This window comes from Sinocyclocheilus grahami, unplaced genomic scaffold, assembly GCF_001515645.1.
Source record: "Sinocyclocheilus grahami isolate Dianchi unplaced genomic scaffold, SAMN03320097.WGS_v1.1 scaffold187.1, whole genome shotgun sequence".
Lineage (NCBI taxonomy): Eukaryota > Metazoa > Chordata > Actinopteri > Cypriniformes > Cyprinidae > Sinocyclocheilus > Sinocyclocheilus grahami.
Window position 1 is genome coordinate 1,186,607 of NW_015505366.1, and position 16,897 is coordinate 1,203,503.

General features: G+C 33.9%; 1 protein-coding gene across 4 annotated transcripts in view; it reads left to right on the forward strand.

Annotated features, from left to right (window-relative positions):
* The window catches only part of adcyap1r1b (adenylate cyclase activating polypeptide 1b (pituitary) receptor type I), a 24,407-nt gene extending 7,510 nt beyond the window's left edge, over window positions 1–16,897 (forward strand). Inside the window, exons 2-15 of one of the 4 annotated variants that reach the window (XM_016284732.1) lie at window positions 994–1,176; window positions 5,861–5,957; window positions 9,951–10,061; window positions 10,705–10,805; window positions 11,007–11,104; window positions 11,775–11,907; window positions 12,363–12,516; window positions 12,884–12,944; window positions 13,078–13,147; window positions 13,245–13,336; window positions 13,460–13,589; window positions 14,305–14,346; window positions 15,168–15,894; window positions 15,951–16,897. In XM_016284732.1, coding sequence (XP_016140218.1) covers window positions 1,117–1,176; window positions 5,861–5,957; window positions 9,951–10,061; window positions 10,705–10,805; window positions 11,007–11,104; window positions 11,775–11,907; window positions 12,363–12,516; window positions 12,884–12,944; window positions 13,078–13,147; window positions 13,245–13,336; window positions 13,460–13,589; window positions 14,305–14,346; window positions 15,168–15,356 — 1,338 coding nt within the window. In that variant the 5' untranslated portion in view covers window positions 994–1,116 and the 3' untranslated portion in view covers window positions 15,357–15,894; window positions 15,951–16,897. Of the gene's footprint in view, window positions 1–993; window positions 1,177–5,860; window positions 5,958–9,950; window positions 10,062–10,704; window positions 10,806–11,006; window positions 11,105–11,774; window positions 11,908–12,362; window positions 12,517–12,883; window positions 12,945–13,077; window positions 13,148–13,244; window positions 13,337–13,459; window positions 13,590–14,304; window positions 14,347–15,167; window positions 15,895–15,950 lie in introns of those variants that run through there. The other 3 variants (XM_016284733.1, XM_016284734.1, XM_016284735.1) reach the window with 3 other exon arrangements.

Consider the following 16,897-nt stretch of genomic DNA (forward strand, 5'->3'; position numbering starts at 1 on the left):
TTGATGGAAATTACGCAACTGAAGGACAGTCCTAATTTTTGTAAAAATAGATAATAATATTTTTCACACAGTACTGAATTTGTGTAGAATTGTTTTACTTGATGTTTATATTTTCATTGTTTTTTAAATATAATACTTTTTATGAAGGACTTTCATGGCCTTTTGAAGGTCTGTGTCTAGAAATACAGTTTGAGTAAAACAATAGCCTAGACATAAAAAGCTTCTGAAAATGAGACTGAAGGGCAAGACCATTTAAATTAATTTATAATTAAATAATTACAATTTTGGATCATTTTAATTACCTTAAAGTTAAAACCTGGAACATTAAAATACTTTTATTTTTTGGCAGTTCTTTACTTGTGTCTGGTTGGTCTGAACTCACTTTTGATAGTGAGTTGAACTGACATGAGTGAACTGTTACCTTTACGTCCCTACAAGGTTGCAAATACACTGCTCTTGAGGTTTGATTGAATGCCTCATAAACTCAACTGGAATAAGCAGAAGCTAAAATCTCACTTGCATCTAAAACCTTTTATTATTATTACATTTACATTTACATTTAGTCATTTAGCAGACGCTTTTATCCAAAGCGACTTACAATTGGGGGATACATAAAGCGATTCTTCTTAAAGAGGCAAACAGATACAGGAAGTGCTTGTAATACCAAGTTTCTAGACATTGTTCAAATAAGTACAAGCTAGAAAGAAAAGGAATAAGTAAAGAGATAGAAATTTAAAAAATGATGTCAAGTAGCTTCGAAAGAGATGAGTTTTCAGCTGCTTGAAAATTGTCAGAGATTTAGCATTCCGGATATGGGTGGGAAGATCATTCCACCAGCCAGGAGTGGTGAATGAGAATGTTCTGGAAAGTGATTTTGAGCCTCTCTGTGATGGTACCACGAGGCGTCGCTCACTAGCGGATCTCAGACTTTTTATTATTATTAATTAATATTATTTTATTATTTATTTTTATTGTTATTTATTTATTTTTCAGATCTGATGGTGATTTGAAGAACTGCCGCATTTTTCCAGTGTACCTGCTTACCATCCAGCACTTTGTTGTTCCCCTCTGCTGCTGCTGATCGGTGGATATAATCGCATCAGTGCTCCAGACAAAATGGCTTCCACAGTGAGAAAATGTCAGCACCTGTTTTTAGCACTCATCCTTCTCCCTTTGGTAAGCTAAGGCAGATCCATTGGATTAATGGATTATTATGGAATTGATAATTAAACATGAATTGATAATTAAACATGATGGAATTGAAAAGCACAATACATTCCTAATTGTAAAATGGAGACAGACCATCCTAGTATATGTATAAGGCTTCAGAGAAGAAATATTCCCGAAGAGAAGAATTAAAGTTTTGAAGGAGACAGAGACCGTGTGGGAGAAGGAGGAAGAGAGAGAGTGAGCGTGAGATAAATTTATGACGGGGTGGGGTCTTGGGGAGAAAAAGAGACCCCTGCACATCATTTTTCATGCTCTTGCTCTTGTTATTGCATTCTGTAAATAATCCACATACAAACGGTCAAATTTAGAGGCATTTCTAGTTTCCTGGATGACTGCTCGTTCTATACACATGGTATCCTCTCATAACTGAGGGGAGAAGTGCCTTCTTTGTTTACATGAAGAACCATTCTCTCTTTGGTCTACTGTCTGTACCTCCAGCTGAGGAGAAACAAACATCCAAGGGCAATTTACGTCACATACACACTGGCACTTGGATGGTTCCTGGCATCTAATGCTCATTGGCACCAGACAGGCCAAATGTAAACTGCCCAAGAGCCAAAACAGTTATGGTGCAATAAGTACTTCGAGCAACAAAGGCCATGCTGTTTTATTTCACTTTATGTTAACTCTAAAAGCTGGCAGTGGCATTGCAATGGAACATTTTCAGAAGTTTATACTTCTGCTCTGTCTCAGTTAGCAGTTTCAATTATGACCATTACAGGATGAACAATGTTAATTCTGTTGAAAATTTTTTTTTTTTGACTTTTTATTAGTGTTGAATGAAAGTTAATAACAGATTCAAAAACATGCAAAAACTAAAGGCAAAATGAACCTTCCTAATAATCAACAAATGATTAAAGACCAAAAAAATGAAGTGCATTAATATAAACTCATTGAAATGAAAAAAAAAAAAAAAATGATGAGAAATAGGGATACGGTAACCAAGACATGCAATGGACAGACTTTTGCTATTTGTGTTCGCTTATAATTATCTGATCACCAAACATAAGCAATAATATACACATTTTTCCCATATAATGTTACACAATTCTAAATTGTTATTCTAGATTTAGAAGGTTTAGGTTTGATTTTGATTCCCTTTATAGAAATGCACATGGTAATTTAAGTTTATAAGAAAGAGTTTCCCAACAGACATCAACTAATCCCACAGTTCACTTAGGTTTTTACCTTACAGTTCCAGTTAATCTGGGGATTACTGATGTGATACACTGTATGGGATTATTGTTACAAGAGCAAAACAAAGACAACTTGCAATGAGTATCTCCTCTTCTTTCCTATTTCCCTCTATCTGTTTCCTGCATGAAATGACATGCGGTGTGTGTTTTTTAAAGCTGAAATATGTATATATATATGTATATATATATATATATATATATATATATATTTGTCATATATATCTCATGTGACATTCCCACACCCACACTGAAGACAGAGAAAAATCAGTCCATTTCACGCTTTTCAAAAAAATAGTCACTGACAAAACATTGACTGGTATAAATACATTTCAGTTCCATAAGAATGAATGTGTTCTACTTTTGTAATGGTGTAGAAAGATAAAAGGGGCAAAAAAGTAAAAGAAAAAAAATAGTTTGACAGCAAAAGAAACAGGGTGTAGAAAAAAAGAAAGAAAGAAACATACTGGGAATGAAATAGTTTTAAGGATTTGCTTATTAGTATGAATTTTTGTGTTGCTGTCACGATGTAGGAGTGATTTGCGTAGTCTCTTTATGATGGAAATCAGCTTTGTGATGCAGTCAGGGTTAGGGGTGAGAGCTTACACAGCCCTCATGAATATTAATGCAAGTGCTCATGTTTATTAAATTTTACTCATGTTTTCAAGGCAATACACAAGGAGAACGGTGCTCTGAGACCAATTATCGCACTAACCACAATCTCAGGGGTCTCAAATCAGCATATTTCATGACGTGATTTCATATTCTGTTAAATCCATTGCGTATTGTAGGCAGTTGATGAAGGATTTTTCTTTTAAAATGGGAATCTGTTCAGGTTTAAAGGAATATTTCACCAAAAATGAAAATGTGCTGATAATTTACTCACCCTCAGGCCATCCAAGATGAGTTTTTTTTTCTTTATCATTACATCCAGGGCCTTAGCTGGGGCCTTGTGGGGCCCCGGTGCAGGTTGTACCCATGGGCCCTGTTTGAAATCATGTAAATAGCACAAATAAATAAATAGAACAAACATAGAAATTAAACAATGTTTAGTTTTTTTTTTTAGGTACAAAAACCGAATGATCAAATGTAAAATAACGTTGCACTGTATAAATGAAATATATATTAGTTCTTGTTAAAACTACAAAGTAATTATGTCAAGATCAGTGAGTGATTTTCTCTCATTTATTTTCTTGGATTGACATTAAGGACACCGACAGCAGCTAGTCAATTAGGCACGGTCCTTTTAAGAGAAAATGCATCCAATATGATACACCGATTTCTTTCTTGACTGTTTATGTTCACTTAAGATATAACCGACAGTTTTTCGAGGATACTCGCCAAAACGGGTATTTTTACATAATTTTGTATGTATTTGTCCATTCAAGTGCAAGAACAGGCAAACCTCAATTCAGGGCTGTGTTCAGTCGGTTGAAATCACCAGGTGTTTTAAGTTGTTTTAACTTTAAACTGTCGCTTCTAGCCAAAATACAAGTCCATAATAATAGCACTTACTCTAGTGAAAAATTCCATCACCTGTTGTCCTCTCACATCAAAACATATTTGTTTAGAACTGTTTTTGCTTTCAAACAGTGCTTGGTCTATGCACATTTCTCTCCTGATTCAGACAAGATGACTGTTTCACTGAAAGAAACGTTATTATCATGTACTCATAACTGGCCAGAAGCGATAGTTTAAAGATGGATGCCTTAATGAATTTCTCCAAATCTGTTCCAATGAAGAAACATTTTCATGCATCCCCTAAAGTGTTAATATTTTATCATTTAACCCAGCAAGCAAATCAGTTTTCTCTTACATTTTGCTTTTGCTTGGACATTTAAAGGGTTGTCAAACAATATGTCTAATACATAAACATTTCTCAACATGGTTTATTAAAGGCCTTAACTATGATTGTAAACACACAACTGTAACCTAGCTGACAGCAACAAACAAGTCTTTGCTCATATCCATTAATAAAGCTTGGATACATCTGAGCGTCAAGATGTACTCAATACAGACAATAACAGTATATCGACAAAATTCATGTAACTGTTCATCTGGATGGAGAGCACAACTTTCTGTGTGAAGAAACATATGTGCTGTGGAACGTTAGTCAATTTTGATTTTGTACAAAGATATAAGATGGATGGCCTGGTAATATATGAAGCAGGAAGGAGCGATTGTTTAAAGCGGACACTGAGTGGGAGAGATAAGAAGGAGCACACATTTGAATTGGCTCAGAATGTCATTCGACCCTGGGCTGAAGATATTTAATGTCTTGTGTGCTGAGTGTGGATGTGTGTAATATTGTCTCTATGTGAAAACTGTTTAACATTAAGATAAGCAATATTCAAGACCTGCTAGAAGTGGGCAGGATATAATTGTTTCTCCTTGCACAAAAGTAAAGAAAAAATATTGAACAAACCTTCTGAAAGTATGTTACTGAATTTGAGATTATTCTTACTTTCCTACATATACATTTCCTATCTATCTCCTTAATTTCTGTTTAAAAAGACTTGTCGGGTCGGCGCCAATAACCTCGTGGGCAGCACGCCAACTTATAGCGCTGTTGAACTTCGGTCGTCCTGAGTTCAAATCCTGGCTCACGGACCTTTCCCGATTCCGTCCCCCCTCTCTCTTTCCCACTTCGCTTCCTGTCTACAATACTGTTAAAATCCCTACACTAGACTAGAACTTGCAGTACAACGGCCAGGTGAAATGATCGTTTAAATGAGCATTTAACAGGTTTGAATTATAGGGACTCTTTAGGATATAGGAATTTTACATCATCTCCAGTAGCCTTTCTACAAATTGTAAATGTATCCTCTTGAAGAGTCCAAACATTGGCCACATTCACGCAGCAGCAAATTACTGCTGTCAGTCCTATGTTTGAGTGCTAAATATGGTTATGTTCACACACAGTTCGATTATTTAAAGGAATAGTTCACCCAAAAATTAAATTTTGATTAAATTTAACTCACCCTCAGACCATCCAAGATGTAGATGAGTTTGTTTCTTCATCAGAACAGGTTTAGAAAAATGTAGCATTACATAACTTGCTCATAAATAGATCCTCTGTAGTGAATGGGTGCCGTCAGAATGAGAGTTCAAACAACAGTGATTAAAATGCCTTTATAAGTGGATTTTTTTTTTTTTTTTTTACAAACACATAGCTTTTCACTTCACAAGATGTTAATTGATCTTGAAATCTTGGATGGCCTGAGGGTGAGTACATTTTAAGCACATCTTTATTTTGTGTGAACTATTTCTTTAAGAAAGTGACAACAGCGTTCTATAAGCAAACTCACACTCATACATTTTCTGGACTCACAACCAAAACTGTATTTTTGGTGGTTCATTGCTGTGTGAACAAACATTTTGTACATAAACAGCTGTTGTGTCTAACATTTCACTCTTACTCATACTGCATCTTTCAGATCTACTGCATGCACCCAGACTGTGTCATTCAGTTAGAGAAAGAGAAGTGCATGGAAAGGATGGCCATGGATGACCATAGCAGTGAACCTGAACTGGGTAAGAACTGCATTTGTGTACAGTCTGTGTGTTTGTATTTTAAGTCATCCAGGGACATTTTTAATTGGAAAAATGATAAAAATGTAACACATTTTGTCATAATAATAACAATAGTCATAACAATAATAATACATTTACACAAATATTCTAATAAAACAGTCCTCACCGTGATAGAAAAAAAACAAACAAACAAAAATGTGAGTCTGTGTTTGTTTTGGTGATGTGTTTATGTGGTGGTGGTACGTGTGTCAGACTGCATGTACATTATGCATATTTGCTAATTCAATCCAAACAGTTTTTCAGTTGTCATTTTAGAGCCACACATACAGTAAATGCTGCCATTTACCTTTTTGTTATGCAGTGCAAAGCTATTAGAGTTTAACTGTGAAGTGCAGCAATAGATTTACCAGAGACTGCTGTTTGAGTCATCTAAATATAGCATGCTTGCTGATGTTTATAATAAGAAACATTTAAAATAAGTTTTAAAATTAGTTTCAATTTAGATTATGGATTTTAGAAGTGATCTGAAATAAATGTGTGATGAAATTCAACCCAAAGCTTTCAGACTAAGCTGGAGAATTTAAGACCTTGTGACGGTTCACAGGAAGTGGGGGGAAGATCATAAGCTCAGAGCTTTTCCAGAACTGTCTTTGACACCCCTCTAGTGCTGTCTTCATGTGGCATTTATCATAATCCTTTGGACAGTCACAATCACAGTCAGTAATGAAATGCTTGCATTTTGATTTGTCAAGAGCTGTCCTTAGGGAATGGATTCAAGCGATAACATGAAAATAGAGCTGCCCATAGTTTTAGGCTATAAGCTGAAACGTAGGGAGGGACCCAGCTAACAAAAATATGTTTAAAGAACGTTTTGCAAATGTTATGGGAACGTTACTTTTGAATGTTCTCTGCATGTTCTGATACAAAAAGTAACATTTAAAAAATGTTAGATGAGCATGCAACTAAAATATATAAAAAAAAATAATCAATGCATAAATAACATTTTGAGAACATTATTAGAAACCAGATAACTTTGAACAATGTTCTGTTAATGTTTCTGAGTGTTACTTTGAGAGAGCCTTGCCAACACGTAAGCTCTGAGAATGTTACCTATTAGCTGGGGGAGGACATGTACATTAAATATAACATTAAAGCAAATAAGTGCAGAAAGCACATAAATCACAGGATTACTGGAAACTTTCTGTGGTTTGGGCTACAGTAGCCTACACCACATCATCTTTATCCCATTATTTTGCCAAATTTACTCATTTACTTTGCCTATTTTTAGCTGCTGAAAATAAGCACTGATTGGATCATTGGCTCTTTGAATCATTTATGTATTTCATAAGTAGTCATAATTCATATGTCAGGTCTTGTAATGCTCTCAGAAATTCCCCTACAATATGGAAAGCCGTGATGTGCAGAAATTCTGGAAGTTTCTGGAGAAAAAAGACAACCAGCCCTGTCTTTTATCTAATCACGCATCTGTGTGTCCAATTTACACAAGTAATTAAAGCTGTTCTCAGGAGAGAAATCATAATCTGTCATTTTGTGTGAGCATTGCAATGTATCCCTGGAAGAAAAATGTCCTCCCTGCGTCCCCAAAGAATTGAACTCTGCTTGTTTGTATTCACATAGATATAATATTTATTTAGATTAATTTCTTTACCTATAAATAAAGCATATTTGTTTGTAGAATAATCTCCCAGCAGTATTTTACATTAAAAACACTGTCTTGGGTCTGTGCTATAGCAGAGCTTATGGCCAACTAAACAAACAAGGCTTGGGAAATTGTAGTGGTATTAATTTTGCTCCTTTTTTTTTGCAGCTATTTTATATGGGTTTTATCCAGCTTCTGGAGTTTGCTCAAGCACAAGCCTCTGCTTTGGTTCTGTGTTTGGCACTGCTACAGAAAAAATGAGATTGATATACAGTAAACACCTAACATTACAGACAATAAAAAGTGTTTGACAGATGTCGGTCTTTAATGACTTCTCAGTGGCAGCTCTTGAGTGATACATGTCAGTTTGCTTTAAGCATGGGTCTGCCAGAGATCCATCAATTATTCATCTCAAACTAATTTTTGTAAAAAAAAAAAAAGAACGTTAAACAAAAATAGGAATGCAAGCATGACATCATTAATATGGTACTATTACATGCTATTATAAATCTGGCTTAAAATGCAACATCTAATTTTACACAATATGTAACGGGTCCCTGCTCCATCTTTGTATCCACTAAAGCAGTGAGCTGAGGGGGCCTAAGCACAGTTCCAAGGGGGTTGCAAGATGGCTTAAAACGATTGAAAATAAAACCAAACATGTCTTTAAATAAGCTAAAAATCAAGATGTAAGCTAATGTCATTTTAAATTTGTTCTCTCAAAAGCTATTTTTATTTATGAACTAGGGTTCTCATGGTCTTGAAAACCTTGAAGACCTGGAAACGTCACGGAAATTACTGAAATATAAAAAAAGTCAAGGACAATTCAATTTTAATGAATATAGTTCTTTAGCACTAAAACATTGTATCATTTGGAAACTGCTATTTGTGAGAAAAAAATAAGAAAAACTAATCACAAATTACTAGAAATGTCATGTAAATTCATCACATTGAAGAACATTCATTTAAAACTTCTGAAATTATGTAGTTAATGAAGTTAATTATTGTATTTATTTATTTTTACAATTATTTTAATGACATGTTATTATTAATATAATTTATATGTTTTATTTATATATAATTTATATGTTTTATTTATATATAGTTTAATATAATTTATTTCTATATACATATTTAAATATTTGCACTCTTAGTTTCTGTAAATGAAAAAGCTTGAAAATGAGTAACTCCGGTGATATCTGGGCCTTCAAATATTTTGAGAAAGCTTGAGAACGGCTGGGATCCTACAAAGGCTTTTATGTGCTTGCAAAATGTTTACAATTCCTGTTTTAAATGAAAGGGTGCTAAAGGATTTGGAATAGAAAATTCCATCCTAAACATTCTAGAATGTTAATTTTATGAAAGTACAAAAAAACGTTAGACGTAAACCAAAATGAAATAAACCAGCCAAACAATTAATTCTCAATGTTGAAAGCATTGTTGTGTCTTTGTTGCAGATTGTTATAATTCAAGAGACAAGATGTTTGAGTGCTTGGCTTGAGATGCAAAGCATTTTCGATTTTTCTTTTATGCCAAAAATCATTAGGATATTAAGTAAAGATCATGTTCCATGAAGATATTTTGTAAATTTCTTACTGTAAATATATAAAAACTTAATTTTTGATGAGTAATATGCATTGCTAAGAACTTCATTTGGACAACTTTACTTTAAAGGCGATTTTCTCAATATTTAGATTTTTTTGGCACCCTCAGATTCCAGATTTTCAAATAGTTGTATCTTGGCCAAATGTTGTCCTATTCTAACAAACCATACATCAGTCATACAGCTTATTTATTCAGCTTTCAATGTATACATCTCAATTTTAAAAAATTGACCCTTATGACTGGTTTTGTGGTCCAGGGTCACACATATGAAACTTATTCGAAATTGGAAGGATGTCATACATTAACATATGTATGTAGGCCATACAAATGTGTATATTATGTGTAATACAAATAAGTATCTGTATGTGTAATACATTTTTGAACATATATGCCATATACATTTATATTCATTTTAAAACCCTTTAAAACATGTTGATATTATGTAAGTAAATATAAAAGACAGACATGCATTAAAAAAAACATATTGAAACATATATTGTTGCCATATATGATTGCTAAATATAATTAATTATGTACATATGTACAAATGTGATAATTATATATTGCATTATAGGTAACATATGGCAATATCATCCTTGATAAAAGAGTAATATCCGTCATGTATTACATTTCCATATTGGGTATATTGTAGTAGTTGTTTAGGCAGAGATTTAAAGCTATGATATTCCTCTGACTATATGATATGATATTCTGGTTTAATCCTCTAGACTGCCGATGGATGTGGGACAACCTCACCTGCTGGCAGCCAGCAAAAATTGGTCAAGTAGTCTGGATGCCCTGTCCTGAACTATTTGAGGTCATGAGTGAGGAAAATGATGGTGAGTACATGAACAATAACTCTAATTGTGTGGCTTACTGAGTAGAAATGATTAAGTAATGAGGTGTTTTTGGTTTAGTTTTTTGCCTGGGAATCAGTCCTTATCTATAAATAAGAATATCATAAAGACTAGGGTTTGTGCTCTTTTGACTTGGGCTAGTAAGCAATCACCTAAAACACCCTAGCAACCCCATAACAATGCAGTACACTCAGAATACCTTAGCAACCACATAGTCACTCTTAGGAAATCATTTACAGCACCCTAGCATTCTGGAGTTATGCATAGGCAAACATTTATTTTAGTTATTTTAGTATCATTTATATATTAGTAATTAATATTTTGAATTAGCTGATTAGGTAATTTAAGATATTTTTTATATTATCAAGTTTTAATTTTATATTTAAGTTTTAGTCATTTTGTTATGTTTTGTATATGTTTTTGTATTTCATTTAGCATTATTTTATTACAGTTTTAGTTTTAGTCATTTTAATCACTTTAGATTTAGGTTTAATTTAATTTAGGTTTAGTTAAAAATAACAGCACTGCTTGTTAATAATGTTTATTTGATTCATTATTGTTTGGCTCTTCATTATCTCTTAGAATTTTCTTCATGAAATATGTTGGATTTTTGCACCTTTTGTAGAGTTTGGTAAAGTGAGCCGTAACTGCACTGAGGCTGGCTGGTCAGAGATGTTCCCTCACTACGTTGATGTTTGTCCTTTTAATGAAAATGGAACAAGTCCAGTAAGTGTCCTTCACCTTTCCTGCTTTCTGTTCCTTCTGTATCTCCTTAGAAGATTCCTAAACTCTTTCAGCCTCCAAAATTTCTAAAGAAATTTAACTGTATTGAGTGCATATTCATTATAGAAAGGTGGACTTTATCATTTACTGTAACATGTTTGAATTAGCTTGACAATAATTAGCATTTCTTCTCTTTGTTTGCAGGACATGTATTATGTGTCAGTGAAGGCTTTGTATACTGTGGGCTACAGCACCTCACTGGTGTCTCTCACCACTGCCATGGTCATTCTCTGCAGGTTCAGGTGAGAGGTCAACCTGGGTCAAGAAAGAGACCATTCTATTCTTAAGCTTCAGAGGAAACTACAAAATATGGACACGTTTGTCTTAGTGAAGTGTTTAGAAAAACACCTGCACATCTGTATTAGAGAGCTTTCACTAACAGGCATTTTGATACGCAACTGTAAATTATATTTGGAGTATAACGATTTAAGTTAAGCCCCTGAAATTAGTAGAACTGAATAGCATGTAGATTTTTGGACATTTCTATTTGAATATTGTAATATAATACTGAAGTAGTACACCAAGATGCATGCATCGAAATATACATTACTATACAACAGTTTGGGGTCAGATTGTTTAGACATATTATTACTAAAGATCTACATTTCAAATAAATGCTGTTCGAATTAACTTTCTATTTATTTTTGAGAACATCTTATCTTATAAACTCAGCATAATTACGTTTCAAATTGAATTCATTACAAATATACAGGAATCAAATGCAAAATATTTTAAAATGGAAAATAATTTTAATGTTTTATTTTCAAATATGTTTTTTGATCAATTAATTGCAGGTTTGGTAAGCATACATTAAATAAAAAAACTAAACTTTTGAATGGCATTGTACATATAGGATGCATTTTTGTTATGTTTAATGTAATATTTCTTTATTGTGGATGGTTTTATCCTCAGGAAGCTACATTGCACCAGGAATTTCATTCATATGAACTTGTTTGTGTCCTTCATCCTGAGGGCCATCTCAGTCTTCATTAAAGACGGCATTTTATATGCAGAGGAGGACAGCAACCATTGCTTTATACACACTGTGAGTCTCAGTCGCTCTCTCCTTCACATCGCACACAAAATACCCAGGCAGTCATGGTGATGGGCCCATTAACATCCCAGGTTGCCCATGTCATTTCTTTGAGGAAGGAATTAGTCTCAGAATGACACGTTTGTGTTGCTGTTATGTGCTTTAATTTGCTTCAGAAAATGAGGCCTCTGTAGTCACCTCACAGTTGCTTTTTGCTTGGCCAACTAGTTAAATGTGCTTTGAATGTTTCCCTGTGCAACAGTGTGACTCTTCTGTTGTTAAAGGGATAGTTGGTTCAAAAATGAACATTTCGTTACCATTTACTCACCCTCATGTCATTCCAAACCTGGATGACTTTTAACTAATTGTCCAGTGAGATTATGTAAATGTAAATTCTGCTTTAGTTAATCAAAATCAAATAAATATTTTGCTAATGTGATATTCACTCTATGTTTATCTTTTTGCAGGTGGAGTGTAAATCAGTGATGGTATTTTTTCATTATTGTGTTTTGTCAAACTACTTCTGGCTGTTCATCGAGGGCTTATATCTCTTCACGCTTCTTGTTGAGACGTTCTTTCCTGAGAAAAGATACTTTTACTGGTACACAATTATTGGATGGGGTAAGACCAGGGTTATTATAGCTTATACAGTTATTACAACAAAAAATTTAATTTACTTGAAAAACGGAAGGAAAAAAAATTATACATAACAGTGAAATGTACACAAAAAATTATATAAATAAATAAATATCAATATATTTATGTACAAAATTATTTCAAATATGTATAAATATAAAATATGTGTGTATGCAATGAAATATACATAAATATTTAATATATATATTATAACAATTTTTGTATATTTTATGTATAAAGTAAAATACACAAAGCACACACACATACAAGTGTTTGCTATGTGCTGACAAGTGTTGCAATCATGTGAAAATCTGAAATGATATATTTATTTAGATTGCCCATGTTTTCCCAGGTACTCCAACAATATGTGTGGCTGTCTGGGCAGTCTTAAGAGCTCATTTTGATAACATTGGGTAAGAGGAAGGATTTGTTTTATATATAATATCTATAATATCTATAATTAATATGTTATTCAATGAAAAAGCTTAAAACTAAATTAGAAAAAAAACCTGTTTAAATCTGATAAATGTCTTACATTGCCTGCAGTTGCTGGGATATTAATGACAATGCTGCCATCTGGTGGGTGATCAAGGGTCCTGTTCTTGCCTCGATCATGGTACGGAAAGTACATATTCCATCTCAAAAGACTTTTGACTGTAATATCAAGCTATTGCATTATTATCTTGTATTTATTTATATTTTTTTACTCTCAGATCAACTTTATACTCTTTATTGGCATCATCATAATCCTGGTGCAGAAGTTGCAGTCTCCAGATATTGGAGGGAATGAGTCCAGCATTTATCTGTTAGTCATATACATATGCACATACACGTACACGTACACATACATATATTCTAAGATTAACAGCATTTCATTCAAGATGTGCAGTCTTTCTATGACATGATTGGAGTGTTGTGTGATTGACAGGCGTCTGGCCCGCTCCACTCTTCTCCTCATTCCTCTATTTGGAATTCACTATACCGTGTTTGCTTTCACACCAGAAGATGTCAGCAAAAGAGAAAGACTTGTGTTTGAACTTGGTCTTGGTTCTTTTCAGGTAGAAGTCCCCTTTTGTCTTCTCATACTTTAAACTTAAAATATTTGTACAAAGAGACAACTTTATTTCTGTCAGGACCTCTATCATTAAAGATGATCGACATTTAGCATACAGTTTGGTTCTGTTCTAGTCAAAAACTGAGTGCAGCAATAACCCGCTTAGGGTAAACAGAACAGAAACAAATGCAGACATTTTTAATGTTCTTAATGACATTTTAGTGTAACAGCATTATTCAGGCTAAAAATAGTATGATTCAATGAGGAATATCAGAAAGCCAAGTCCTGACTGTGATAAAAGGAGGAGTTGGGGATGGAGGAGGGTAATTTGCTCCTGAGCAAGCGATAAAGCTGCTGAATAATACTGAATAAACCTTATATAGGAATGCCGTGATAGGCGTTGTATGCCTATAGGCAGACGTGGATCAGCTGAGGCAAGCTTGACACACGTGACCTGGCAGAACTAACACTACACTTTATTTATTTATTTCATGTATATTTTGTACACTGTAATGTATTGTATAGTCTATTTGTTATTATTAGGTGTGTACTGTATTATTTTGAGGTCATTGTGCATCTGAATTGAAAAAGTATTACTTATTCCACCTTCATTTATCCTATATATCATATTTAGATATCATTTATATGTTAAACAATATTATATTAATTGTTACTTTTGCCTAACCAACCGTTTTGACAAGTTCCATTTTTCTTCTCAGGGTTTTGTAGTAGCTGTTCTTTACTGCTTTCTTAATGGAGAGGTAAGTCCTTTAAGTGCTATTGAAAAAATGATGTCTGCAGTTTGGTTTAGCATGGGGGAAAACAAAACCCAGTTACCACAGTTACTAATGGACTCCTATGGGAAAAATCAAGATACATTTACAATGCATTTTTTAAAATAGAAAAAACACTTCAAAATGTTATTGCAAGTGAGGTGTGTAATTTAAAAAAAAAATAATTGAAATTGTAGTTACTAGAAAAACATTTTCAGTAACTGTTTTAGGCAAGGCAAGTTTATTTGTATAGCACATTTCATACACAATGGTAATTCAAAGTGCTTTACATAAAATAAAATAAAAACAACAATCACAACAATAAAACAAGGAATTTAAAAACTTTGAAAATTATTTAAAAAAAATTGATTTAAGAGGTTTAAAATGAATTTAAGAAAACGATTATACATATAATATAGTGCAATCAGTTCGGACATCGCACAGTGCTCATTAAATAAATGCACAGCTATAAAAGCATCTGTGAAAAACAAACACAAATGTATATTTTAATTTTAATATAAATTTATTTTATTATAAAAGTATCGTTTTTTTTAGTATTTTAGAAAATCAGATTTTATTATTATAAATTCCAACTAGTAAAACATTCAAATAGGATTCTATTTGCATAAAGCAATGTCTCTGGTGGCCCTTTCTCATTGCAGTGCTCATTATACCGGATATACATGTAAATTATTAACCAACTGGATTTAAAATTCAGGCTAGTCCATGAGCAGCATGGAAAGAGATCTGCAGATCTCCTCCTGTAGGATCCAATCAGCTTAATAACCCACTGAAGTTTCTCCCGAAAGGTGCAGTCAGAAATCAAACGAAAATGGCGCAGCTGGACGGTGAACCGGTACTTTGCGGGGGATATAAAGCGCAGGCATCCGTCCCTGGCCAGCAGTGGTGTGAATGGGGGCACACAGCTCTCCATCCTCAGCAAGAGCAGCTCACAGATCCGCATGTCCAGCCTGCAGGCTGAAACACCGGCCACATGAGCGCTCAGAGGAACAGACAGAAGGCCAAACTCCTCAGAACTAGAGCGACAAAATAATCTACGTCAACATCTGAGTCCTGTTTCATCTTTTGAGTCTGTATTGTGTCGGTTGAAGCTGTAATATCTGTCAACCGTCCATAAATGACAGGCTTTTGCTATGGAACTCTGAGGAGCTCACAACCATTGGTCTATTTTGTGCCAAGCAAACATGGATACTTTGATGTGGACTTGTGGATGAATCAGAATTGATCTGAACTGAAAGGAATTACAGGCCAAGGGGAAATAAGGAATCCATAGCATATCTAGTATTTAGGATGTTTTCATCCAGAAAGCTGAAGGTCGTGAATAAGTTGGATATTTTTGTACATATCAACATCACACGAGTCTCTCATAATCTCGTTTCTCTGTCTGTGAAGATTTGTGACAGTTCGAGACTCTCAATATTTTATCGTCAAAGCATTGTCAAACAGGATGAAGACAGCTGCCAGCCTCACCACAATGGGATGTGGGACATGAGTCATTTTTGAAGAAGAAGAAACGTCTCAGGTTACGTATGTAACCCTAGTTCCTCGAGGGAACGAGACGCTGCGTCGAGAACACTATTTCACACATGGAACTTAATGGATAACTGGTTCCCAGTTCCTAATTCTAATTTAACATGTAAATATTTTCATATGCTGTAATTGTAGAATGAAGGACTGCAGGCAAATCAAGTTTAAGGACAACAATGACACGCATTGGGGATGCTTCTTAAACTAACATTAAGTAAAACTAGCATTTGAAACCTCATTAAAACGTTTTGTTTTTGCAATTGTTTTCATGAGTGGATTCCTCTTGTGCTTCATGTGCTACTATTTTTTTAAACAGCCGCTAGTACAAAAAAATGTCAATTAGAATACAGCAATGCAACAAAGCTCATTTTGTAAATTAATATACAGTATAACTGGGTAATATGGGTGTAATAGACTTGTGATATGCATGTTGATTCATCCCCCACACACGTCTATGACTATTAGCTGTCATATAGTGAATTTACAGCAAAGAATGACAAACCTTTACACTTATATCAATTAATAAATTCATTTTAACGGAGCTAAATTTCTCAGTTAAAAGCAGAGCATTTTCTTATAGCTTTTCTGACTCATAATATTTGATATTTTGCTCATTTTGTAATTTAATGTCATAAAGCATTTACAAATAGAGCACTTAAGATTCCAAATAAAATTTTTTTTTATATTTGACCCCTTAAGACGTCAATTGCCGTACAAGTTTGCAAGTCTTTGCAACTGATGTCACTTCATACGAAGATGTTTTTGCTTCTTCAAAGTGCCTTTTTTTGCACAAGAGTCAACTGTTTGGTTTTACAAAGACAAACTGCAACACTTAACTGTATCACTCTGTGAAAGTGCTTTTATTATGCTTCAGCAAACCAAGAGGCCTTCAGAGAATTCAAGCTAGTGTTTCCCTTTTCTTTGGTGAATCTTTCTACAGGCCTTCAATTTCAGTAATGCTGAAGAAAGAAAGAAAAAACATTGTGCCATA